General features: G+C 39.5%; 1 protein-coding gene across 1 annotated transcript in view; it reads right to left on the reverse strand.

The window, feature by feature from the left end:
• Positions 1–3,162: 3,162 nt before the first annotated feature.
• APAF1 (apoptotic peptidase activating factor 1) overlaps positions 3,163–26,046 on the reverse strand; it is an 87,286-nt gene continuing 64,402 nt past the window's right edge. Inside the window, 9 exon segments of the mRNA XM_038387752.2 lie at positions 3,163–4,788; positions 7,853–7,999; positions 8,938–9,063; positions 14,492–14,617; positions 15,448–15,567; positions 18,125–18,208; positions 18,210–18,261; positions 20,983–21,041; positions 21,043–21,100. Coding sequence (XP_038243680.2) covers positions 4,642–4,788; positions 7,853–7,999; positions 8,938–9,063; positions 14,492–14,617; positions 15,448–15,567; positions 18,125–18,208; positions 18,210–18,261; positions 20,983–21,041; positions 21,043–21,100 — 919 coding nt within the window. The 3' untranslated portion in view covers positions 3,163–4,641.

A 26,046-nucleotide genomic window follows, 5' to 3' on the forward strand; every position in this document is an offset into this window, starting at 1 on the left:
CATTGCACAGCAGCAGCTTCCCCTACTGTCCAAGCACCAGGGGCAGGGGTCTCAACCCACAGCTCGCCCACTCCACCCCTTCCCCCAAGCCCTCACCCTTAACCCGCCTTGCTTCCCAAGGCCTCCCTTCCCCAAGCCTTAGTGCAGGGATGTTTATGGGATCAGGGGCATGGCATGACAAGGGAAGAAGGGGCTAAAATGACCCCATCTGGCACAGCCTGCATCTTGCCCCTGGCTTTCTTATTCTGGCTCGATCCCTGAAGCCTGCTGGAGCACCAGCTGCTGCAAATGCCTCAGCAGGAGAAGTGGAACTGAGGGGACAATCTCCCCAACAATCAAATGCAGCCCTGTGACATGGCTGGGAATTAGACCAACATATTATTAAACTGAACTGTTAGTCTAATCATTTGAAATAAAATTTGGAATTTCCCTCAGGAAAGCTCTGCAGTGTGTGGGGGAAGGGGGGGAGAAGAGGGCGTCTTCCTGAACCACCTGCTTCTATGGAGACAGCTAAAACTAGAGGGAACTTCAGGAGGCAGGGCAGTCCCTGGCTACCTGTGACTTACAGGATTCGTTCGGCTCCCAAGTTGCACACAGGTTGAAGTACCCATTGTAATAGATCTGCGGTCCTTAGCACAAAGAAGAAATTAGAAGCAGTAATTTCTCTTATTAAAATGAATGTCATATTGATCATCAGATTAGAAGGGACAAGACACTGAGAAATGAAATTAAAGTGATAGTGCAAGTTAAGGCAACGTAAGGTTTCTTGAAAACACTGGTATTGTGGTGAGTTTGTCCAGCCTTCCTCTTTAGTAAGGAAACTCAAGAAAGCAAAGATTTGTGAAAGTGTTAAGGGCAGCGTTTATAGATGATGAAGTGACAGAAAACCTCTGCAGCATCTTAGATAAGGAAAGTGGTTTCTGAAAAGAATACTTAAAACACAGCATCATCCAGAGACTGACGATGATGACGTTACTGATTTTAGCTGACGATAAGGAGACTAGATAACAAAACTGGAGATGTTCATTAATTGGTTTATTAGATTTGGAGGGAGAAATGTTTCTATTTGATCTGGCACTACAAGAGATAATGGGAGTACTAACACTATCTAGATAAGTTGCTTCTGGCTAAATTTTGTTCCTCTTGTGTTAATTGGAATATAGCTAAGCATCAAGGAAAACTACTGAATTTGCTGACCAAGCTGTATTTCCCTCCCTATATGTTGCTATAAAACTGTGTCTTAACTGTGTTGTTGCTTTTCATTAAAAGAAGTTGCTGGTATATTTGGCCCCTATTTCATTTTATTTTTTTTTAGCAATATGATTTTATGTGAAGCAGCATGTAGATTTTATGTTCTCTCATTCTCCTTTCACAGCTCACATCTTCTATTTGTCTCCTCTGTTCAGAAACTTGAGCAACATTATTGACTCTTCTCTCATCAGCTATATTTACAAGGCTACAATTGCCAGCTATTGGGATTAGTGTTAACAGAGGGCATCACCAAGACACAAATTCAACCATAAGTTCCTTTATTAAATCCAAAGGGCAAATGGCATTTATATAATTGCTCTAACTATGCCTAAAAGCCTAAATAATTACTACATCTAATCAGTAAAAGACATTTGATTAAGATACTCAAAAAAGAACTAGACCTCAGGGGTACTCCAACTCGGTTAGGGCAGGTACTATTTATGACCCCTTCAAGAGTTCACCATTTATACCTTTCAACGAACAGCAATGCCACTGCCAATTGCTGATTTCTGCTAAAAAACAGTTTTGGACAATTTGGGATTGGACTCTCTTTCTTAGGCCAGGAACAGACAAGAATATGACTGGGCTCATTTCCTCAACATAGCAGTGGTATGTTAGGGGTCAATAAAAGTTTAACACATTGCAAAACTGTTAGAACCAGTTTGGACAATCAGAGGCTTCTTTTATCAGTTACATTTTGAACTCAGCATTTTTACAGCTTATCTTGCCAGTTACATTTTTTTCTTTAAGGCCTTTTCACAACTGCTATAGATCTTTAATGACAAAAGACATATTTCCCTTAATTCCTACACTGCCTTATGTTTGCCCATATGACCTACTGCTTTGACTCCACCACTACAGATAACCTCAATCATATCACCTCCTATTCTTGCCTTACAATTTCTTGCACTTACTTTTCCAAGACTTAGCTGTCCAGGTTGCAACATGTGCAGAATGCTACAGCCTTGTCTTCATGCACAAAACAGCGTATCCACATCATCATCTCCCTCAAATGCCTACACTGGCTCCCTAGTCATTTTAGGACCTAGTTTAAAATTAAAATCCTCCAGGGATTCACTCCCATCTCTGACTGACTTTGTATAGCTCTACTTTGTTCTTTGCTTTCTCCACTAATATAGCACCAGGCTTTTTCCTGTCCTCACAACCCATGATCTCACTGCTTTTAATGTGAGTACCTCTCTGTTATAGCTCATTGACACATCCTTCCTGTAGCTCATTACCCAATTGGCTGGCTGCTTTCAAATACATCTGAAATGCTGGCTGACTTTTTGTGTTATGCCTTTATGAGGAGCAGCATGGAAGGTGAAGGTGGATTAAAGGCAAATTTGCATGCTTGGGATTCTGGGCTGCTAGTATTGTCTCAAGTGTAAATTAGAGCTGCAAGGGGCCACTGTAATTTATAGCCGCTGTCTATGGGCTGCTCTGTAGTCTGGAACAGCCCAGAATCTCCTTTGGTGCTCAGTGCTCCAGCTCCCACTTGCTGCAGCATGACTTGCGAGGGGCCAGCACAGGGGTGCAGTGGCATACAGGAGGCCAGAATCCCATCTCTTACCTTTTTATATTCCTTCAATCTTTGTTATTTAATGCTGACTATTACTTAACTCGCAAAGCATTATCTTATGCAGTTTGAAATTATATTTTGTGAATTTAGATTGGTAACACACATGGAGAGATTTGTCCCCTGATTCTGCTTCTCTCTTGTGCATGTTGCTCGTGAAAAAGAATTTCAGCAAACTTTGCATTTTTTCCCCATCCTTGAACCCCCTGCTCCCATGAAGTATAAACTGAAGAGCTCCAAGATTTAGTCACTAATTAGGCTGAAGCAGCCCGGATTGTTTTTTTAATACTTTACATATACATATTCAATATCCAAAAAAAACCCACACACTCTTCTCTTACATTTATTTTTAATTACATTTTTTTACGTCTGACTGTATAACTTCATTACATTACCCGTATTCAATATTGCTTTAATACAGTCTAATTGCAGAAGATATAGATGAAGAAATGAAAAAGTTTGGCTGTCATAGAAAAAACAGATATTTTAAAATTTATTCTGAAATACAAGATGAACAATTATTGAAATTGAGAATTGATAAAGTCACTTTATCATGTTAAACATCCAAATACTGACGTTAAAAAGGGTTTTGCTATTAATTGCAAGTTAAGGAAATCACAGTTATTACTGCCTGAATAAGTTAACTAACAGTCAGAATCAACCTACTAGAACAAGGTTTACTTTAAGTTTGATTAGAAATAGTTTGTTATTTAATTAAATAGTCACAAAATCTAAGTTAAGAAAAAAGGCAGCTAGTGTAGAATATCAGACACATTACACCTTTTACTGGATCAACAAATATGTTAAAAAAAAAAATCACACACTTTGGGGGGGAAAAAAAGATTCCTCTGTAGAGGATCCCCTGTAAACACACCTGACCAGGATAGTACACATCATCAGCATGACACAAAAAAAATTGAAAGCTAAAGTTAAACAAAAAGGAAAATTTCTATATTTTTAGCCACACAATAGACACCAGTATTTTTGAACAAAAGCCTCTTGACCCAGTTCCATTCTCAGTTTAGCTGGCTATCATATCTTTCCTCCAACAAGAAAACGAATACGCAATCTCCACCAATGCAATTACCAATGCCCTTTGAATGTGTGCCTAAAAAGAGTTGCAGCAATTATCTTCTCCCTATGTAAGCCAAACTCACTACCCTTCTATAATGCATCTCATCTCCACAAGTCTGGAAAGCATGATGGTTCAATACAGTAGTATAAAACAGTGGGGCTATACCAGTGGGAGAGCTACTTGATTCTTCTCTAAAATATTTTTAGTCTTCAAATAGTACCAAGTTTGTACTGAAAAATGAAATTCTAACGAAGTTATTAATTCTTTCCATTCTGTATTCATTGAAACAATGTCACACATGCATAGTAAAAGATTATAATTTTTGGTATTTTACAGTCACATTCATGACCTTTAAACATTTGCCACCAGTCTTCTACAAACTATGGATTTCCATGTATTATACTCCTATTATGTCTTCTGCTGCTAACAATTATCTCACCCTATCTCAATAAAATTTAATATAATTTTACCAACAGTGTAATAAGGTGCATACTTAGTATGCAGATCAAAATTTAAGGACAAACCATTAACAATAATAACGCTGATCAAAAACAAGATTAAATGCATGCTCATTTGCAAAAATTTAAATAAATATTATACATACAAACATTTAATGAATGCAATACTGAAAAACACTTCATAGTTTAATGAATGTCAACTAGATTAGTGGAATTCTGTTTCCAACTCAAAACTCTATCAGTTGCATGAGTTTTAACATCCACCATGCTCAAAGGATTTATTCCAGCATCTGTAGCACATAAAGAATACCAAGGTTATCAATGGTCACATATATTTTGAAATTAGGGGACACATATATTGACTTGAGGTTTGTTCCATTTGTGTAGAATGTTTGTAAGGATTCTCCAGTAGTTACATTCCACCACTATAAAAAGAGAAACATTTTAAATTAGTAGGAACAAAATTAGAATACAAGAGGTTATAAAAATAGGTTTAGCATGGTGGGCCTAGTTGCCTGTTAAGTTTTCTTCCTTCATTCTGCATATGAGGAAAGAGTCAACAATCTTAAATAAAACAAGGGGTTCAGAGAGACAAAAATTGTTAGAAGCCTAAAAGATGTTCAGATGAGAAGATATTGAAGAGATTGTGGCTGTTTAATTTACAAGAGACACATGATAAAGGCATATATAAAATAATAAATGGAAGAAGGATGATTACGTCAGATACCCCTGTTACCCCTCTCTTAGTATAGGAGCAAATGAAACTGAAAAACAACATTCAAAACTGAAGAGATATTTTTATACAACATAATTACTGTGAAAAGATATCATTAAGGCCAAGAGCTTAGTTGGAGTCACAAAAGGATTAAACATTTAAAAAGATAATGAGATCATTATCCAGATAGAAAATTTGTTAAAAAGTATATAAATTCAAGTTTTCCAGGGCATAAACTAACTACTGAATACTAGGAATCAAGAAGAACTTTCCCATGAGAAGTTTACTCCATAATTATTCACAAACAAGTTTCTTGCATTAGCCAATGTCAGAGACAGAACACTGGATTACATGGATCAAGGGTCTGGTCCAACATGGCAATTCCTAGGGTGCAGTTCTGTTTCAATACTACTTTAAAATAATGTTTTCAACTCCCTCCCCTGCCCTTGCCCTCCATCTGCTGCCAACCCTAATATGTAGCTGATTCTGGAATTCTTAGCAAAGACAAAAGGCCCAACGTAATTTTCATTAATGACTTGGATAATGGAGTAGGAAAGCATGCTTATAAAATTTTCAGATGATACCAAGCTGGGAGGAGTTGAAAGCACTTTGGAGGACAAGTTTAAAGTTCAAAATGACCTCCACAAATTGGAGAATTGGCCTGAATTCAACAAGATAAAATTCAATAAAGACAAGTGCAAAGTACTTCACTTAGGAAGGAACAATCAAATGCACAACTACAAAATGGGGAATAATTGTCTAGGTAGTAGTATTGCTGAAAAGGATCTGGGAGGTTATTTTGGACCACAAATTGAATCTGAGTCATCAATGATGCAGCTGCAAAAATATGATTCTCGGGTGTATTAACAGGAATGTTGTATGTAAAACATAGGAGGTAACTGTCTAGCTCTACTCGACACTGAGTTCAATTCTGAGCACCACAATTTAGAAAAGATACTCTCTTCTACACTCTTTTCAATTTGTCTGCCACAAAAATGATAAAAGGTCTAGAAAAACTGACCTATGAGGAAAGGTTAAAATAAACTGGGCATGTTTAGTCTTGAGAGAAGACAACTGAGGGGGGACCTGATAACAGTCTTCCAGTATATTAAGGGCTGTTATAAAGAGGATGGTGATCAGCTGTTCTCCATGTCCACTGAAGGCAGGACAAAGTAGTAATGGGTTTAATCTGCAGCAAGGTAGATTTTAGATTAGGTATTAGGAAAAACTTTCTAACTATAAAGGGTACTTAAACTCTGGAGTAGGCTTCCAAGGGAGATCATGGAATCCCCATCATTGGAAACTTCTAAAAACAAGTTGGACAAAACATCTGGTCAGGAATGGTTTAGGTTCACTTGGCCCTGCCACAGCGCAGGGGGCTGGACTTGACTACACAATGTCCTTTCTAGCCCTACAATTCTATGCTTCTGTGATATCCCGTCATTTTTCACACATGGAACTCTCATTGAAGTCTTTGGAAGTTGTGTGTAAAAAACAGGTAATAGGATACGGCTCAATGAATCTAACCACGATAGTTACTGTAAATCTCTAATGGATTAAACAAATGTAGCCATTAAAAGCTTCTCCTCCAATGACAAATTTCAATTCCCTGTTTTAACTTACATCCTTTCAGAGGATTTTTACAGTACGTCTTTCAAAGTGCAGGTTTCAGAGTAGCAGCCGTGTTAGTCTGTATTCGCAAAAAGAAAAGGAGTACTTGTGGCACCTTAGAGACTAACAAATTTATTAGAGCATAAGCTTTCGTGAGCTACAGCTCACTTCATCGGATGCATTTGGTTTTTTCCACCAAATGCATCCGATGAAGTGAGCTGTAGCTCACGAAAGCTTATGCTCTAATAAATTTGTTAGTCTCTAAGGTGCCACAAGTACTCCTTTTCTTTTTTCAAAGTGCAGTGCCACATTACTATTATAGCCTGTAGGAGACCTAGTTAGAGACCAGGATCACATACCATCACCAACTCCTTGTAAACGCTTATGTATTTATGAAGAAAAAGTGAACAACCATGTATTTGATATGCAAATCTTACAAAATAAGGATTTTGCAAGGTGCAGAGCACACAACTCTTTCTGAAGTTTATGTTTTGGAGGTACTGAACACTCAAGATTGAGGAGATTTGAGGGTGTTCAGCAATGACCATGGCCTTAATATAAGAACATTTGTTAGCACGGGTATTTTGCTAACATCAATTTCTACTCTTAATCATAGTTCTGGTAATTTAAGATTTGTCACTTCTTCTTGGGTTATTTTTATTTTCTTCTTCTAAGAAAAAAGAAACTATTGATTAGCCTATTAAATAGTTCTGTTACCAAGACATTTGTTTTACCATGCTAGATACAAAATCAGAGAGATTTAGAAATGCTCATGAATCCATTGATCATCATAATTGAGTATTCAATTCTATTTTCTCTGGCTTTGCCAATACAGTGGTTTATAGATCATAACTGGTTCAACATTTAAGATATATAGGAAAGCTTCCCACCAATCTATATTCAAATAACTCAAAAGACACAAATGATTTTACTCAATTTTTTTTTTTTAAACAACAAAAACAACAAACAAAAAAACACCTTTGGACAGAAACCAAGCATGAAAAAATGTCACCCCAAAAGAAATTTGAGAAAGTTGTAAGCAATCAGAAATGGGGGCTGTGGGGACGGACACAGTTTTTAAAACTAAAATAGCAAATATGACCAGGACACCAAGGGTGTCACCTTCCAATCCTGTACTTTAAACAGTATTTTGAGGGGCTTACCTTAAGATATCCTCCACATGACACCAGCATATCACTCTCAGGAGAAAAACAGAGGTCTGTTACCCAGCCACCATGTGTTGATTCTCCTTCATCTACAGTAACAGGGGAGCAGAGATGAAGTAATTCACCTCTTGAGACATCCCAAATCTAAGAGAGACATAATTAATCATATATACAATCTATTAATGGCATTAAATAAAAAAAAGAGTATTGCTGCAAGGACGATAGGATTCATTTTTTCCCTCTTTTTAGTACTAGAGAAATACAACCTTTACTTCAAACATTATATTTGGTTGCAAAGTGAGAGGGCAATTCAGATAACTCCTCTTATCTTACACCTTTATGGTATATAGAGGGTTTAATTCACAACTGACTCGTGGGAGACTAATTAGTAAAGAATGCCAGCCATCTATAGAGCACCATAACCATCATCATCACTACACCACCATAAAAAAACCACAAAGTCAACATGACAAATATATTTTCTGCTTTCAGGGAGCGAGGAATGGGCATTAAGCCACCTTACATTACATTTTCTTTTTTTTTGTGCAAAACAATCTTAAAACAAAATACTCACAAGGAATCCCTAAAAAGGGAATCCTTTCCTATCAATCCATAAGTATATTTGTAAACCATGAGTGCTCAAAATGGACAATCCAGAGTCCCACCACACAAGGAACATTCATGACTAAAAAAAAAAAAAAAAAAAAAAAAAGAGTGCAAAAACAAGTGATCAAATCCAGAGGTACACATGCACATCTATTCTGAATGTTATTTTCTTGTATTTTTATAGTCTTTACCCTCTATTCAGTCTAATCTTGTAGATATTTTTCTAAAGCAATTCAATAGCCTATAGTTTCTAGATGACCTTCAGCTCAGTTGTACACCCACTACAAAAAAAATGCTGCCACCTTGACAGCAAAGGATCCACTATTCATTCCTGACCTGCAACGTTCCCTAAATGGCATAGGGAAATTAGATATGCAAAATATAGTTACCCAAATTCATATCTGGCAAGTTCACTGAGCTAAGTACCCCTAGAGTTGTTTTGACTCAACGTATTAATAAAATGTCTCCAAACGTACCCTTATTTCTCCATTGTCATCTCCAGTGGCCAAGAATTTATCATCGAAGGAGAAAGTGCAGCACCGCACGCAGCCTTTGTGACCATTAAACTCATGAAGAACAGATGAACTTTCAAAGTTCCATATCTAAAAATGAAATGTTTAAGAAAAAAAGGTAAAGGTAAAGGGTACTTCATGGAAAATTTACACAATTTTATCTGTCCACTCCAATCAGAAACACATGCGTTAACATAGGGATTAAAATACTCAAAGTACATAAATCCCAGATTAATTAAATCTGAGAGGCATTTATTTGTTAGATATTTGAAAAAAAGTGTGCACAATTTTTTTTTATTATTACACATTTTAAGCTCCTAACCTGTAAGACAGAAAGTTCATGAAGTTATTAAGGAAAAGGAACTTCATGAATTAATACGAAGATATTTTTATAAGAATTTTATAAAGTTCGGAAGCACGCTCTAGAGTGTAATAAAATGGAACATTTATTAAGCAGCCCACTCAAGGGGCTGATAAGAAGTAATCTCAAAGGAGGTGATCTTTTAATAAAGATGTCTATACATTTTCCTTGAAACTTGAAGGGAACCTTAAATGATTTATTTATTTGTAAAATAACACTTAAAAATAAAGTTCCATTTCTCAAAATATTTAGAAATTTTGGAATGTGGCTTTTTTCTGAACAGGAATAAAACTGGAAAATTTTGACATTCTCTGGAAGGAAAATTCTGAATGATTTTGAAAAATGATTTTGAATCATTAAGAACATTTAGTTTAGACCATATAAAAATATATTATACACAATTTTAAAAAATTCTAAACAAAAAGTCATTTAAAAATGAAAAGTCAAAACATTCTGACATGTTGGAATTTGTTTTTCGGGTTTTCTTCCAAAACAAAAATTGGAGTAAAACAGACTTTGTGAAATGAAGTGTTTTGATTTTGAAGGAACTGCATATTCTGAAATACAATTTTTGAAAAAAAAAAAATTTGAATTACAGGTACTGCACAAAATAAATGTTATTGTCTAAAAGCAGACTTGCAGACAATAAAGATCTGACTGCTAGTTAACACTTGGACATACAAGGGGTAAAATACAAAGTAGGTCAACAATTTTCAAAAAGAAAAGCCTAAATTGAGATTCACAAATCCATTTTTAGGAGCATACCTGATTTGATGTCAATGAGGGTTGCTGGGTGCTCAGTACTTTTGAAAATGTGAGAGATACCTAAATACTTAGCTATTTTTAAAAATCTTGTCTTGTAAAATATTTGTAGTTAGTTGCTTAATGCTTTAGTTAAAAAATCCTAAAGCAATACACATATGCAAAATACTGGGCATAGGCTGTGTACCTTATGAGAACTAAAGTCAACAGTTCTCCTTAAGAGTGTGTGTAGTTGTCTCCAAGATAAATTCTGGGAGGTCGCTAAAGCTTTAGAAAGTAAAAACATAAGAATGGCCATACTGGGTCAGACCAATGGTCCATCTAACTCAGTATCCTGTCTCTGACAGAGGTCAGTGCCAGATGCTGCAGGGCGATTTCAAGTGATTATCCCATCATCTACTCCCAGCTCCTGGCAGTCAGAAGTTTAGGGGGACACAGAGCATGGGGTTGCATCCCTGACCATCTTGGCTAATTGCCATCGTTGGACCTAGCTGCCATGAACTTATCTAATTCTTTTTTTAAGGCAGTTATACTTTTGGTCTTCACAACATACCATGGCAACAAGTTCCACAGGTTGACTGTATGTTACATTAAGTAATCCTTCCTTCTGATTGTTTTAAACCTGCTGCCTGTTAATTTCATCAGATGACCTCTATTTCTTGTGTTATGTGAAGGAGTAAATGACACTTCCCTATTCAATCTCTCTTACCATCCATGTTTTTTTATAGACCTCTACCATAATTTCCCATTAGTTGGCTCTTTTCTAAAATGAACAGTCCTAGTCTATTTAATCACTCCTCAGACTGAAGATGTTCCATACCCTTAATTATTTTTGTTGCTCTTCTCAGCACTTTTTCCAATTCTAAGATGGGGTGACTTGAACTGCACGCAGTATTCAAAATGTGGGCATACACAGATTTATATAGTGGCATTATGATATTTTCTTTTTTTAATCTATTCCTTTCCTAATGGTTCTGTTAGCTTCCTAACTGCCACTGCACATTGAACAGATGTTTTCAGAGAACTATCCACAATGACTCAAAGATCTTTCTTGAGCTAATTTAGACCCCATCGTTTCATACATAAAGTTGGGATAAAATCGTTACATACCTTTTGTAACTGTTCTTCGAGATGTGTTACTCATGTCCATTCCATTCTAGATGTATGCCGCGCCCATGTGCACAGCTGTGGAGACTTTTGCCTTAGCAGTATCCGTAGAGCTGGCTGTGACGCCACCTTGAGCGGCACGCTTATGCGTCAGTATATCAGGCGCTGCCGGCCCTATGCCCCTCTCAGTTCCTTCTCGCGGGCAATTCTGACAGAGGGGTGGGAGGGCGGGTAATGGAATGGACATGAGCAACACATCTCTAACAACAGTCACAAAAGGTAGGTAACTGTTTTTTCTTCTTTGAGTTCTTGCTCATGTCGATTCCATTCTAGATGACTCACAAGCAGTATCCCTGGAGGTGGGCTCGGTGTTCACAGGCTTGTAATACCCATCTACCGAAACCAGTATCATTTCGGGCTTGCTGGGTAAGTGCACAGTGAGATTTGAATGTATGTACAGACAACCAGATGGCGACTCTGCAGATATCAGAGATTGGCACATGGGCCAGGAAGGCTGCCAACGAGGCTTGTACTCTGGTTGAGTGGGCGGTTACGATTGCCAGTGGAAGCACCTTTGCCTGATCGTAGCAGAATCGGATGCAGGCTGTGACCCAAGAAGAAATTCTCTGGGTGAACATTGGACGACCTTTCATCCTACTTGCCACTGCGATGAACAACTGCGGCAACTTGCGTAATGGCTTGGTCCTCTCGATGTAGAAGGCTAGTGCTCTCCTGACATCCAGGGAGGGCAACTTACATTCCTCCTCAGACTTACGAGACTTTGGGCAGAAGACAGACAAGAATATGTCCTGGCTTATGTGAAATTGCAAAACCATCTTGGGCAGGAAAGCCAGATGCGGCTGCAACTAGACTCTGTCCTTGAAGAACACTGTATAGGGCAGCCCCGATGTAGGCGCCCTAATCATGGAGACCTTTCAGGCAGAAGTTATCGCCATCAGGAATGACATCTTCTAGGAGAGCAGAAGAAGGGAACAGGATGCCAAGGGCTCAAAGGGAGCTTTCACGAGCCGTACAAGCACCAGATTCAAGTCCCACAGAGGGACTGGGTCCCGGATTCAAGAGTGGAGCCACTCCAGAACTTTTTAAGACCTGGACCATCATGCTATGAGCCAAGACTGATCTGCCCTGGAACAGAGGGTGAAAGGCTGATACAGCAGCCAAGTGGACCTTAACTGATGAAAGGGACAAACCTTGGAGCTTGAGACAAATAAGGTAGTCTAGCATCAGCTGCAGCAAGGCCTGCTTAGGCCTAACGTCTTGGGCCAAGGCCCAGCATGTGAATCATTTCCAGGTGGCCAGGTAGGTCACTCTAGTGGAAAGCTTTCTACTCCCTAGTAGGACCTACTGAACTCAGGCCAAACATTCCTGATCCTCAGTAGTTAACTAGGGGATGATGGAGATGGCTGAGGAAAAGATGGGGTAGATCCGGGGAGGTGACTGGGTGTTGCTCTCAAGCACACCCTCAGAATGCCTGCTTCTGGCCCGCACCATGTTTCACCCGGCCAGGTTGTACAGGTGAGCAGGAGGAGGAAAGGCAGTGGCAACCGAACCCACTGTCCCTTCTCCTCATAAAGCCCTGCCGAGGCTGCCAAGACCTTGGCAGTGGGGGTGGTTGGAATGGCAAACTGAAGCATATGCATCCCCAGGGAGTGGAGGGTGGCCCAAGCGTCCTTCAGACCGTGCAGCCTCGCGTCCGTCTGATCGGAGAACAGCCTGACTCCATCTAATGGAAGATCTTGTATGGAGGACTGCATCTTCTGGGACAGGCCGGAGGTTGAAGCCACGAGCTATCAGGAATGACCACCACCAAGGTGACCACCCTGGTCACTAAATAGGATGCATCCCTGGCCATCTGGATGGAGCACCGAGCTGCTGTGGTACCTTCCTCCACAAGAGCCCCGAACTCTTGCGCCATCTCCTTGGGCATGGAGTCCATAAACTTGTGGAGGGAGTCCCACTGGTTGAAATGATAATGCCCTAAAAGAGACTGGTGGTTCGCGACCTGGAACTGGAGACTGGCCATAGAATAAATTTTTCTTCCAAAAAAGGTCCAGTCTCTTGGCCTCCTTATTCTTGGGAGTGGAACCATCAGACTGGGTCCTCTACTGCTCCCCGGAGTCGGTGGCAGATCCCTTAGGGAGGTAGTAGGTCCCCTTGGGGGTGTGCCCCCTTTCAGCCTCGGTGTGGGCAGGCGGCCCAAGCAGGGTCCTTTGCCCAATGCTCCAACTTGCTCGGTGCTTGATCCCTCTTCTTAGTCTTCTTCTTGGGCACCGGCAAAGGGGATCGGTACCAGGAAGAGCCCAGTGCCAGGGGTGTACTACACACAAAGGCCAAAGTGCTGGGAGTTGCGTCCGGCCAGGCTGGCTCTGAGGCTGGGCAAAGAGCGGCCTCCATGAGGAGGGCCCTTAAGCGAATGTCACGTTCTTTCTGTGTCCCGGGACAAAGTTCTTACAGAAAGCTCTTACTTCTCTTCAATTTGGGATTCCCCCAGGCACTTCAAACAGCTACCATGTGGGTCACTAATAGAAATAGGCCTGTTGTAGTCAGAGCAGGGCTTAAAATCCGGAGACCAGCGCCGGGACCCTAATTGACTAACTATAGTACTTAACAGCTACTTACTAATTAATCTACTATAAAACGAACTATTTACAGCTGGAACCCAAGGTTCAAGGAGTAGGGGAAAAAACCTTTGACCACTTGCGAAGCAAGGGAAAGAGATGCGCCAACCAACCACCGGTAAGAAGGAACCGAGAGGGCGTAGGACTGGCGGCGCCTGATATACCAACGCATGAGCATGGCACTCAAGAAAGCGCCACAGCCGATCTTACGGATACCGCTAAGGCAAAAGTCTCCGACAATTGTGCATGTGGGCATACTCACACCTAGAATGTAATCGACATGAGCAAGCATTCAAAGAAGAATATATTTTCTCTGAGTTAGCTCTGTCCCCTTGTCAAGGCACTTTATGGGGTTGGGGAAATCAAAGGACAGTAGACTCATTAGTAAACTCTCAGCCTAGCCTAGCTGGACACTTGGCTCAGCAAACAGACCACAAAACAGATCATACTCTTACCTCGCAAGCAAGCAAGCAAGCAAGCATACAGACAAACTAACAGATGGTCACATGACACATATATAATATGATATTTTGAAATGCTTAGAGATATTGGGAGTGTTTGTTAGCTTCCTAATGAAGTTGGTCTTAAGCACAAATTCCAGGATATACTTACCTCATTGTGCAGATTTGTCAACATTACGTTTACTAACCTTGGCAGTTTTGTCAGCAGAGGTAGATGAAAACTTGGTGGCATCATGTGAAAGAGCACAAGAAAGAACAGCATCTTCATGGCAAACAAAATCATCTTCTATTTCTCCAGTACAAATATTCCACACCTATAAAATATTACTAAAATTTAAAATGTACAGACTACTTTTGCAGTTTTTCCATCAATTCAGTATCTATAAAACAGTTCTAAAACAACAACACACATTGGATTAAATACATCAAGAACATCCAAATATAATAAAGGTTTGTGGCTCTTTACTGATATACAAAATAGGAAGGGTGTAATAAGGAGTAATAAGGTGAATAATTAGAAATACAATGAAAATGTAAATGAGCTTTTAAAAATGTTGCAGTTTATACTTTTATTGCTAAATTACATAATGCAATGTAATGCAGAATTAACGAACAGCAGAGAAAGCAATCTATAATCAAACTATTCAGTTAAGTTTTTTTTATTGCCATATTTTCCTACTGGACTGACTCTAAAACCTTTGCATTTCCTAAATATAGCAGTTGTGCCTACTTTTAATCCTTGTTTACATTGGGATTTTTAGCATCCAGTATAGCTACTCTGATGGGAAAGGAAAATAAATAAGTAAATAAATCACATTTTATACTGATGCACCACATCTACAAAAGGGGCTTGCACTGGAGCATGCCGCTATATCGTATATTTCAGAGTAGCAGCCGTGTTAGTCTATATTCACAAAAAGAAAAGGAGTACTTGAGGCACTTTAGAGACTAACAAATTTATTTGAGCATAAGTTTTCGTTAGCTCACATAGTTTCCACTTCTAGATAAAAACCTTGGCATAGACCAGGCCTAAGTTTCATTCTTTGAAAATTAAATATACAATTTTATAGGTTTTTTGCTACCAATTAAAAACACAATGCACCTTCTGTAATTTGTCGATACAAAGATATTGTAAAATATTTACCTTAACTGTTCCATCAAATGACCAGGAAAGAAGTCTTGAATTTTCCAAAAGCTTAAAATTCTTCACTGCTTCCTTGTGACCTTTTAAAAATATATATTCTTCTGACTGCCAATTCCATACCTGCTTATAACATAGAATTTGTAAGCTTTTAAAACAAACAATGGGTTCTTCCTCCACATTGCAAATATAATTTAACAACGATTAACTTGTTTTTTTCAGCAGAAAATATCCATTGTCTTCCATTCCAAGTAAACTATCGAAGATACCTGGCTTTGTTACAACTCACCTTGGGTAAGCACTAATGTGAGCCAATCACAAAAGCGTATTATAATGGTCAGCTGGTAGAAAGTTCATGTGAATGAAGTAACTCTTGAGAAAAGTCTGAAAAGGGAAAAAGCCTCCCCAATAAAATTTGTATAATGTGACTTGCAATAACTAGCTACCATTAGTGAGTTTGAAAACTTCCCCTGCAAACTCAAATTTGGAGCCTAAAAACCTTGATTATTTCAATCAATAACTTTCCACACTTTAACTCAGATTTATTTTACAGTAAAACAATTTTACTCAGATTTATTATACAATTAAAATACATTTTTAATCAAATGTCACCTTTTGTTTTAAAAGTTTGTATAGTTTTTTCTTTTTAATTTCAGCAACTGTGCATTAAACATTCAAAGAATGTCACTTCATCTACAGAAATTATTAAACAGCTTAAGTTTTTTTTTTAATAATTTTAAACCTATAGCTTTTCTGCACCGAAGAAAAAGGTCAGCAATAGCCAAGAAAAGTATGTGGTTGAAAATCCAGAAAATTTAGTGCTACATTAGCCACTAGAGGGAATCCTAGAACAAAAAACAACTTGTCAGACAAGGTAAATAAAGGAATTAATAACATTTTCCTTTACTCAGTAATTCTTACCTCCACGTGGGTGCAAAAAAGAAAAATACAAAAAAAAAAAAGAATCAGACTTCAAGCTCAATCCTAGCCTCCCATGTGCAAGTGTGCATCTCCACATTTTTAAGTTAGCTACCATAAAGGCACAATCAGGGCCAAAGCTCACAGAAGTCAGTCCCAAAATTCTTAAAAATTACTAAATGGTTGAACTGTCTATTTTGAGAATCCATATTTCTTTGCAACTATGACCTAAATTTCACCAAATGGTGTAATTCATCATTATGTTAACACAAATAGAAAAGTTCTAAACACACAATGGTCACCACACTACTTTAGATTTTACTAAACATTTGGTCCTTTGTAGGCCATCAAGGAAGTGCTCCTTTTTCTGACTTGGTTCATTTGTTTCTGTCCAACAAGATAAGCATGCACAATTAATTACTTAAAAGAAGCAATTTGCTGCCCCCATTCTCTACAATTTTTTAAAAATGAAACACCTACCAGTTCTGCACTAGTCTGAAATGCTTTACTCTCTACATATCCATTGATATCAAAGACCCAATTCTGAACGTCAGTGGAGATTTATTTGTTACAAATAAGTACTTCCGATTTTGTAACTTTAAATTATAACCCATCAGAGCTATTGAACTTGGTTAGTCCCTAATCCAGAAATCAGACAAATTATGTTGTATCTGTGGTTCTATGAACACAAGTGTAGAGAAGTTGTGAGTGTAGAGAAGTTGTGAATGATGCCATTAGAAAGACAGTCAGCAAGTTTCAATGGTGGGATTAGGAGAGGTAAACAAGAGGACTGACCTAGCTAACAGATATGTCCTTGTCAGTCCACATTGCTCAATAGTGATGGCCCTCCAACCAAATGGACCATGAGACTAACAATGGTCAATATATCAGGGGGTAGCCACGTTAGTCTGTATCCACAAAAACAACAAGGAGTCTGGTGGCACCTTAAAGACTGACAGATTTATTTGAGCATAAGCTTTTGTGGGTAAAAACCCCACTTCTTCAGATGCATGGAGTGAAAATTACAGATGCAGACATAAATATACTGACACATGAAGAGAAGGGAGTTACCTCATAAGTGGAGAACTAGTGTTGACAGAGCCAATTCAATCAAAGCGGATGTAGTCCACTCCCAATAATAGATGAGGAGGTGTCAATTCCAGGAGAGCAAAAGCTGCTTTGTAATGAGCCAGCCACTCCCAGTCCCTATTCAAGCCCAAATTAATGGTGTTAACTTTGCAAATGAATTTTAGTTCTGCTGTTTCTCTTTGAAGTCTGTTTTTGAAGTTTTTTTGTTCAAGTATAGCTACTTTCAAATCTGTTCTAGAATGTCCAGAAAGACTGCAGTGTTCTCCTACCGACTTTTGTAGGATACCATTCCAGATGTCCGATGTGTGTCCATTTATTCTTTTACGTAGGGACTTTCTGGTTTGGCCAATGTACATGGCAGAGGGGCACTGCTGGCACGTGATGGCATATATAACATTAGTGAGGTAACTCCCTTCACTTCATGTATCAGTATATTTATGTCTGCATCTGTAATTTTCACTCCATGCATCTGAAGAAGTGGGGTTTTTACTCACGAAAACTTATGCTCAAATAAATCTGTCAGTCTTTAAGGTGCCACCAGACTCCTTGTTGTTTTAATGGTCAATATAGAAAATGCATGGAGTTTATTGAATCTGCACTATCTGTAGTGTAAACCTACTTTTTCTTTAGTAGCTTTGAATGCTCCAATGTTAGTTTAAAACATTTTCCACACCTGTATAGTTGAATCATCGGAGCTTGAAATAAGGGTCTGTCCATCAGATGTAAACTGGCAATGTTGTACAGATTTCTCATGTCCAGGTCCTGGATTTGAAAACTCTCCTACTTGACAATTTCAAAACCTTTATAATGAAAATCAGAAAGATCATTTATGAAGAATTAAAATACAGTCATATATAAAATAAACAGAGAAAGACAAGCAAAACATCTGAAGTAAAAATAATGGAATACTATACAGTACTACGCAAAAGTGAGGATTCAGATCCAAACCAAGTGAGTGAGAAAAAAATCTACATTGTTAAAAATTGGCTAGAAGTCCTTCAATTTCCTTTGGGTATGTCATAAACAGACAGCTAAGGGTAGCCTAGAATTCCTCCTTACTGTAAGGGGTTAAGAAGCTCAAATAGCCTGGTTGGCACTGACCACAGGACCAATGCGGAAAGAAGATACTTTCAAATCTTGGGACGGGGGAAGGTTTTGTTTGTCCTCTTTGTTGTGTGTGGGGGTTCTCTCTTGAGACTGAGAGGGGTCAGACAGAAATCCATCTTCTCTAACCCATCCCAATTCAAGTCTCCAATATTGCAACCAGTGTAGATAAGCCAGGCAAGCCGGATTAGTTTATCTTTTGTTTTTCTTGTGAATTTTCCCTGTGCTAAGGAGGAGGTTTATTCCTTTTTTCTGCAACTTTAAGGTTTTGCATCTGAATACCCTGTAAAGTATTTTCCATCCTGATTTTACAGAGAAGATTTTTACCTTTTTTTTTTTAAATAAATAAAATCCTTCTTTTAAGAACCTGACAGATTTTTCCATTGTTCCAAGACCCAGGGGTTTGGATCTTTGATAATTCTGTAACCAATTGGTTAGGATATTATTCTCAAGCCTCCCATGGAAAGGGGGTGTAAGGGTTTGGGCGGATTGCTGGGGGAAGAGAAACTCCACGTGGTCCTTTTCCCTGGTTCTTTGTTAAATCACTTGGTGGTGGCAGCGTTACTTAAACCCAATGTACAAGGGAGAATTTGAGCCTTGGGCGTTTTTTAAGCTAAGCTGGTAGAAATAAGCTTAGGGGGTCTTTCAGGCGGGTCCCCATATCTGTACCCTAGAGTTCAGATTGAGGAGGAACCCTGACAGGTATCAGATATGTACGTACCAACCCGTGTGTGAAGTTTGATATGTATTTGTATTTGTTACCTAATACATTCTGCGATAGCATATGTGCATCACATTACCAATATGTATTATTCGCATCATACAGATATCAGTACGTATTAAGCACATAAAAGTATATAATAGCAGTAATATAATATAATTATATAGCCTTAATTGGCCTATGCTTTTTATATAACCCTGCTCACTTAAGCTAAGTATTCCATAACCTCTTGCATTCACTGAAGTAAGTTTTGGCGCTTAAGCAAACAGGGAAGCTGTCAAGACCAGGACAGATGAGTGCTTTACCACAGCACAGGAAGAAAGTTACTCTTGCAGACCAATACTGAAAGTCCCAAAGGAAAAGGATAAGACATTGATTGTTCTACCCTAGTACAGACCTAGGAGGTGCCTTCACACCCCTTTGGTACCTGCGAATGTATGCTTCGTAACAAAGAGATGAGGGGTACAACCATAGTACCAGAAAAACAAGTAGAAAGCTAATTGATTAAATGCCAGTTTCAAATGACATATACAGTACCTTGCACTTGTAAAAAGTTTAGATATGAAAAAATGGCTTTCGGTGGTTTAGCTTTGGAAGCATATCTTCTGTCTAAGGTGAATGTAATAAGCTGCACAAAATTGGCTTCCCAGAAAATGGTATCTTTTAGCACCTTTTTCAGTACTAGATTATATGGCTTATATCAATAAACCTAACTCGCATAGTTTATTTAGTCTCTTAAATATATTCATAACAAACCAAAGTGTGGTCAAACTATTGACTATACAATTTATCAGCCTGTTCTATGTTTATGTTACATGATTGAAACAACAAACTTTGCCTCTAAATTTATTTATGCTCAGCAATTAACGGATAACAGGAAAGTGCAATTTTCAAAATTGTAGCTACTTGCCTCTGTACTGAGAGATGTGAAATGAATCAAGTGACCCAACAGTGTAAACACCTACTTACTCCTTTTATGTGAGTGGACAAAAGTATGTGGATAAATGCCAAGACAGATCTGATATTTATAAACTGGATAATAAATTGTGTAGTCTTCAAACAGGCATGTCAGCAGGGGAATGTATTTTTTCTCCCTTTTTCCTAGTACCTCCAGTTGCATCAGGAATCAAGTCAGGACCATGAGGCCTATTAAGTTTCAAGCAGTACTCTCTCTGCACTGTGTTCTCCACATTCTGAAACCCACTGTAGCTGCTCTGAGAGGGAGCAGAGGACAGCTTAAGGGGACCATTCAGCAGCACAGAGGCATAAGCCCCCAGTAGATCCCTAGATCCATGCAGATATTGGGTCTGTGAGCCAACATCTTGCTTCTTTTGGTAGAAGGGAGAAAACCTGATGACAGAATTCTGAGGAAACACCTCATGGATTACTTCTGTTTTCCTACCTAAAGCCATTCCCACTGTTTTACCTATGGCAGTGAGTGACCTGGGTTGATATACTCATTGTTGGGTAGGGGAGCAGTTGATTTCCCATAAAGCAGGTTTACAATACCATTTCTTTTAATTTTCAAGGTATAACATACTGTGTCATCAAAAAGCAATAGCTGAATTACTTATTTTCTCTCTTTCTAGAATTTAAACAAGAACGTTACTTTGTATAAAGAAAGCTAGTCAAAAAATCATTAGAAACACTAACCAGTGGGATTTACTCAAAACTGCCCAAAAAATCAGGGTACAGTACCTTTATGTTCCATTCTCTCTCCAAATGCTGCATATTGAAGATCTTCACTTAGGCACCAGCAGCAAATAAGAGATTCCTGGGGCTTCAGTCAGATAGTCAGTATGGCCTGTATTTCCATTAATTAGTGCAACCAAAAATGTGAATTATTACGCTACTAGCAACTTTGTACAGCATCTTTACTTTAAAACACATGACAAGCCTACATCTTTTGTGGGACCCAACATCAGACACAGCTGTTTTAGCATACCTATTTGACCTAGAATATAGTACACTCAAATGTGCTTTTCTAACCCAGAAAGAAGTTATAAAAGCTGTATAACTAGCTCCAGGCAATTGTCTTTGGACAAAACAAAATTAAGCTGACCGGATTTTACAGCTACTGCAAAACATTTTTCAAGTACATCGATACAGTAGGATTTTACACCCTAGCAAACGGTATGATTCAAAAATGATTAATATAACACATCTAGATAGTAGGTTTTAACTACATGTCACCTCTGTTCACATCAATTCAACTATCACTTTCATGTAATCTTCAGGAAAAGATCTTTGGAATGCAATGATTTACAAACAAGTGAATGCTTCTTTTAAATGAGTGATCTACAACCTTTTTATGCCAAAGATCACTTTTTGAATTTAAGGGCAACCCAGGATCTACCCTGTCCCTTCTCTGAAGCCCCGCCCCACTCACTCCATCCTCCGCCCCCCCCCCATCACTTGCTCTCCCCCACCCTCATTCACTTTCACTGGACTGGGGTAGGGGTTTGGAATGGGGTGCGAGATCTGGGCTGGTGCCAAGGGGCTTGGAGTGTGAGGGGGGCTCTGGGCTGAGTTTGGGGCAGAGGGTTGGGGTGCAGGAGATGGTGAGGGGTGCTGGCTCTGGGAGGGGGCTGCGGTGCAGCCTCCTGGAGGGCAGCACTTACTCCGGTGGCTCCTGGTCGGTGGCACAGCATGGCTGCTGCTAAGATGGGCTCCCTGCCTACCCTGGCCCCAGGCTGCTCCAGGAAGGGGCCAACGTGCCCCTTTGGCCCGGGGTGGGGGGTGGTGTGTGTGGCACATGGCTTTGCACACTGCCCCTCTCTGAAAGCACCGCCCCTGCAGCACCCATTGGCCACAGCTATCCGTTCCCGGCCAACAGGAGCTGCGGGGGCGGTGCTTGCAGGCAGACCCTTCCCTCTCCACCCCCAGGGCCGCACTGGCTGCTTCTGGGAGCGATGTGGTCGGGGAAGGCAGGGAGCCTATCTTAGCGGCAACCCCGCTGTGCCGCTGGAGATTGCAATTGACTGGGAGATCCTCTAGGATTGACCAGTCAATCGTGATCAACCAGTTGGTGACCACTGTTTTAAACCGTCTCGGGGGGGGAGAGGGGAGCTTTGCTTACAGTTATTCTCCTGTGGATATGCAAAAGTAACTATACATGAGCACTGAGAAAAAATAGCATGGTTTGCTTCTTTTAATGAATGTACTGTTATTGACATGACTAGAGATTGAAACCTTTCACTGGGGAGGGTTATTCTGGTCACAGGCCAAAACCAGTAGCATGTGTGTGTCTTCCTATATCGGTTACTTCCTAGATCCATAGGCAGGTGTCTGATTCTCATTGGTTAACCTCCTTTAGATAATGAACATAGGTAATTTGTTCATATTGTTCCCAGAAATGTTAGAAGGGCTTCAAAAATTCACTACCAGAGGCAAAGTGGAAAGTTTTCCTTGGTGTGCAAGTGCACACTGAAGTCCATCTATTTCTGAAAATCAGAAGTCAAATCTTTTTTTTTAAAATAGCAAGTGGCTACCTGTTCACTGGGAACTAGTCTAAGAACCAACACATTTATATGCCAGCCATTAGACGGAAAGGACTTGGTCACTCCTAACCTTGGACACAATTCAACTTGCGACCTAGAGGAGAAATATTCTATACTTGATAATCAAATCCTCTGAGTCATCCAATCCCACTTCAAAGTTTCAAAAAAAAAAATCCAACTGTGTATTTTCTAGAATTAGAGACTACTGAATTACTGTAACTATTGCATGCTCTGTATCCCTTTTATAACAAAGTGAAACCAGGTATAAATGATATCAGAACTTGAGACTAAAACAGTTTCAAAGTCAATCATTGAAACAGAAAATCTCTAGTTTCAGAGTAGCAGCCGTGCTAGTCTGTATTCGCCAAAAAGAAAAGGAGTACTTGTGGCACTTTAGAGACTAACACATTATTAGAGCATAAGCTTTCGTGAGCTACATCGGATGCATCCGATGAAGTGAGCTGTAGCTCACGAAAGCTATGCTCTAATAAATTTGTTAGTCTCTAAGGTGCCACAAGTACTCCTTTCTTTTGAGAAAATCTCTAGAGTCTAACACTGCCTCACAAAAAAATTGCAATTGTATAGGTAAATAAGAATGCTTTTTAAAAAACTTATTCTTGCTGGGGGAGGAGTTTTTGTAAATTTTTTTAAGTTATTTTATTTACACTCCTTTCGAGTATTCCTTAATGACAAGGAGATAAAGCATGTGGACAGCAGAAGATACATTCTAATGTAAAACACTGGAAATAGTAAGAGACAAAACAAACAAACACATACAAGAAGAGATAGACTCAGTAAACAGATAGATAGAACCAAACAGATAAGCACGATTGGGAAAATGTTCAAGTATCTTACCAACTTTTTTCTCCATGAAGAATATGGTTATGCACTCAGAACCTCTAATACAGAGATGCTCAAATGTCCAAAGAGAGAAAAGAATGTTGGGAAAAAGGCCTTTTCCTATAAAGGTCCAAATAGTTGTAACAGATTTGCCCAATAGTAGGTAAGTATTTGATATTTTCTTAAAATATAAATAATGCAACCTAACAGTTTATGTCAAGTATACAACAGGACCCTCAATATCAACACTTCCTCAATATCACACAGTCTCTTCCTATTTTACTGTAAAGATTTAGTAGCTGAGAGCTGCAATGAGAGCTGTATTATACCTTCCACTACTTTAACAACATATACTACAAAATATTATAACTAGACAAAATGCTTTGCAAAAGAACCAAATACATTTTGTGATATGTTATTCTTTTTTTTTTTTAAATAAAGTTATGCTGATTTTCTAATCTAATTGAACAAAGACTAAACCCTCTGAGGTACTGAGTCGCTCCCCTCCCCCTTGAACGCCTGCTGGATTTTTAAAGCGCTGAGCACCGTCACAGCAAGTCCCTAATGAAGATGTTATATTAGTCTAAGGTATATTGTAAGGTGGGCAATAGATATAGAGCAAATATACAGTACAGATAAATCTGTACCTATGACTTCTGAATTACTTTGAAAATAAGATTTAATCTCTGTAGTTTTAATCTAGTTCAAACAATGATTTTTTTTTTAAAAAAAAGCTACAAAAAGCTGTTATTGTAAGTTCTATGATGTAATAGTAAGACTAAGTCACTGATTATATGTAATATCAATTCTGGTCGATAGGATGTGAAATTCAAGAGTTCATATAATTAAAAAATTAATACACCTGCAGCGATGCTTATTGTTCACCCCCAAGCATTCTTAGCCCACTTTCTCTGATACTACTTGGCCCAAATTTAGAAGTGCTGACTCTTTGTGTCAAGCTTTTAATTTTCTCTATTGTTCTTTTATAAAATTTAAAATGTGTTTTTTTCCTCCCAAACAAAAAAAGTAACGCTGCAGGATAAATGCTATTGAGAGACAAAGCCTGGTTTCAGTAACAAGTTGAGAGCTCAATTCTACTCTTTGAATTTCTGCTTAAAATGAACTGGCCTTACAAGTCACAGATACATAGATTCCAAGGCCAAAAGGGACCACTGGGATCATTTACTCTGACTTCCTGCATAATACAGGCCATGGAATTTTCCCAAAATAATTCTTTTTGAATTAGAGCATGCCTTTTTCTTTCTTAAAAAAAAAAGAAAAGAAAAAAAAAGAAACCAAGATCCAATCTTGATTTAAAATTGTCAGTGATGGAGAATTAATCATGACCTTGATTAACTGTTTCAATGATTAATTACCCTCAACATAAAAAATGTACACCTCATTTCCAGTCTGAATTGTCCAGCTTCAACTCCTAGCCATTGGATCATGTTGTACCTTTCTCTGCTAGACTGAAGAGCCCATTATCAAATATTTGCTCCCAAGCAGGCACCTTATAGACTGTAATCAAGTCATCCCTTAACCTCCTCTTGTTAAACTAAATAGACTGAGCATCTTGAGTCTACCACTATAAGGCAGTGTTCTTCATTCAAGGCCTGTGAGCCAGTGGTAGTTCCCATCGACCCTAAGTGCGGCTCGCTAAGTTTCCTCTAAGCTGCGTGGCTGCACAGCAGGCTATAAATAACCACATGGCAGCTCTAAAGGGCCATACAGCAGGGACCTGGAGAGGAGAGAGGGAGGGGGTGAGCTGGAACTGGGGAGAGGAGCAAGTTGGGGCTTGCATGGCTGCTGTGGGCCTCTCCCTCAGCCCCCAGAGCTCCCTGCTGCCGAAGGGGGGAGAGAGGCCCTTCCCCCAGAGCTTCATGCTGCCTGCCTACCAGCAGGCAGGGGAGAGAGAAAGGTCCCTTCCCTGGAGCTAGCTGCTACCAGTAGGGAGACGGCTGGGGGGAGTCCTCTGGCCCCAAGCCCTGGAGCAGCCTGCCTGCACCCCAAATCCTTATCACCTGGCCCCACCCCAGAGCCCCACACCACATCAAACCCCCTCACTCCTTCTCCACATCCCAACCCTCTGCCCAGTCCTGGGCCCCCCTCCTGCACCCTGAACCCCTCATCCCCGGCCCAACCCTGCAGCCCTCACCCTGCATCCCAACCCTCTGCTCCCAGCCCTGAGCCCCCTCCTGCACCGTGAACCCCTCCCCTGGCCCCACCGCATCCCAACCTCTGACCCAGCCTTGAGCCCCCACACACTCCAAACCCCCTCATCCCCAGTTCCACCCTCGAGCTCTCACCGCCAGCAGCGGGCCTGAAAAGAAAAAGAGGAACAAATGACAACAGACATTTGGACTGCCTTATGGGATTGCGATGACAGATTACAAATTCTGCATGAACAAAGTCGAGAAGGAACAGGCACAC

Source organism: Dermochelys coriacea, chromosome 1 (assembly GCF_009764565.3).
Source record: "Dermochelys coriacea isolate rDerCor1 chromosome 1, rDerCor1.pri.v4, whole genome shotgun sequence".
Taxonomy (NCBI): domain Eukaryota; kingdom Metazoa; phylum Chordata; order Testudines; family Dermochelyidae; genus Dermochelys; species Dermochelys coriacea.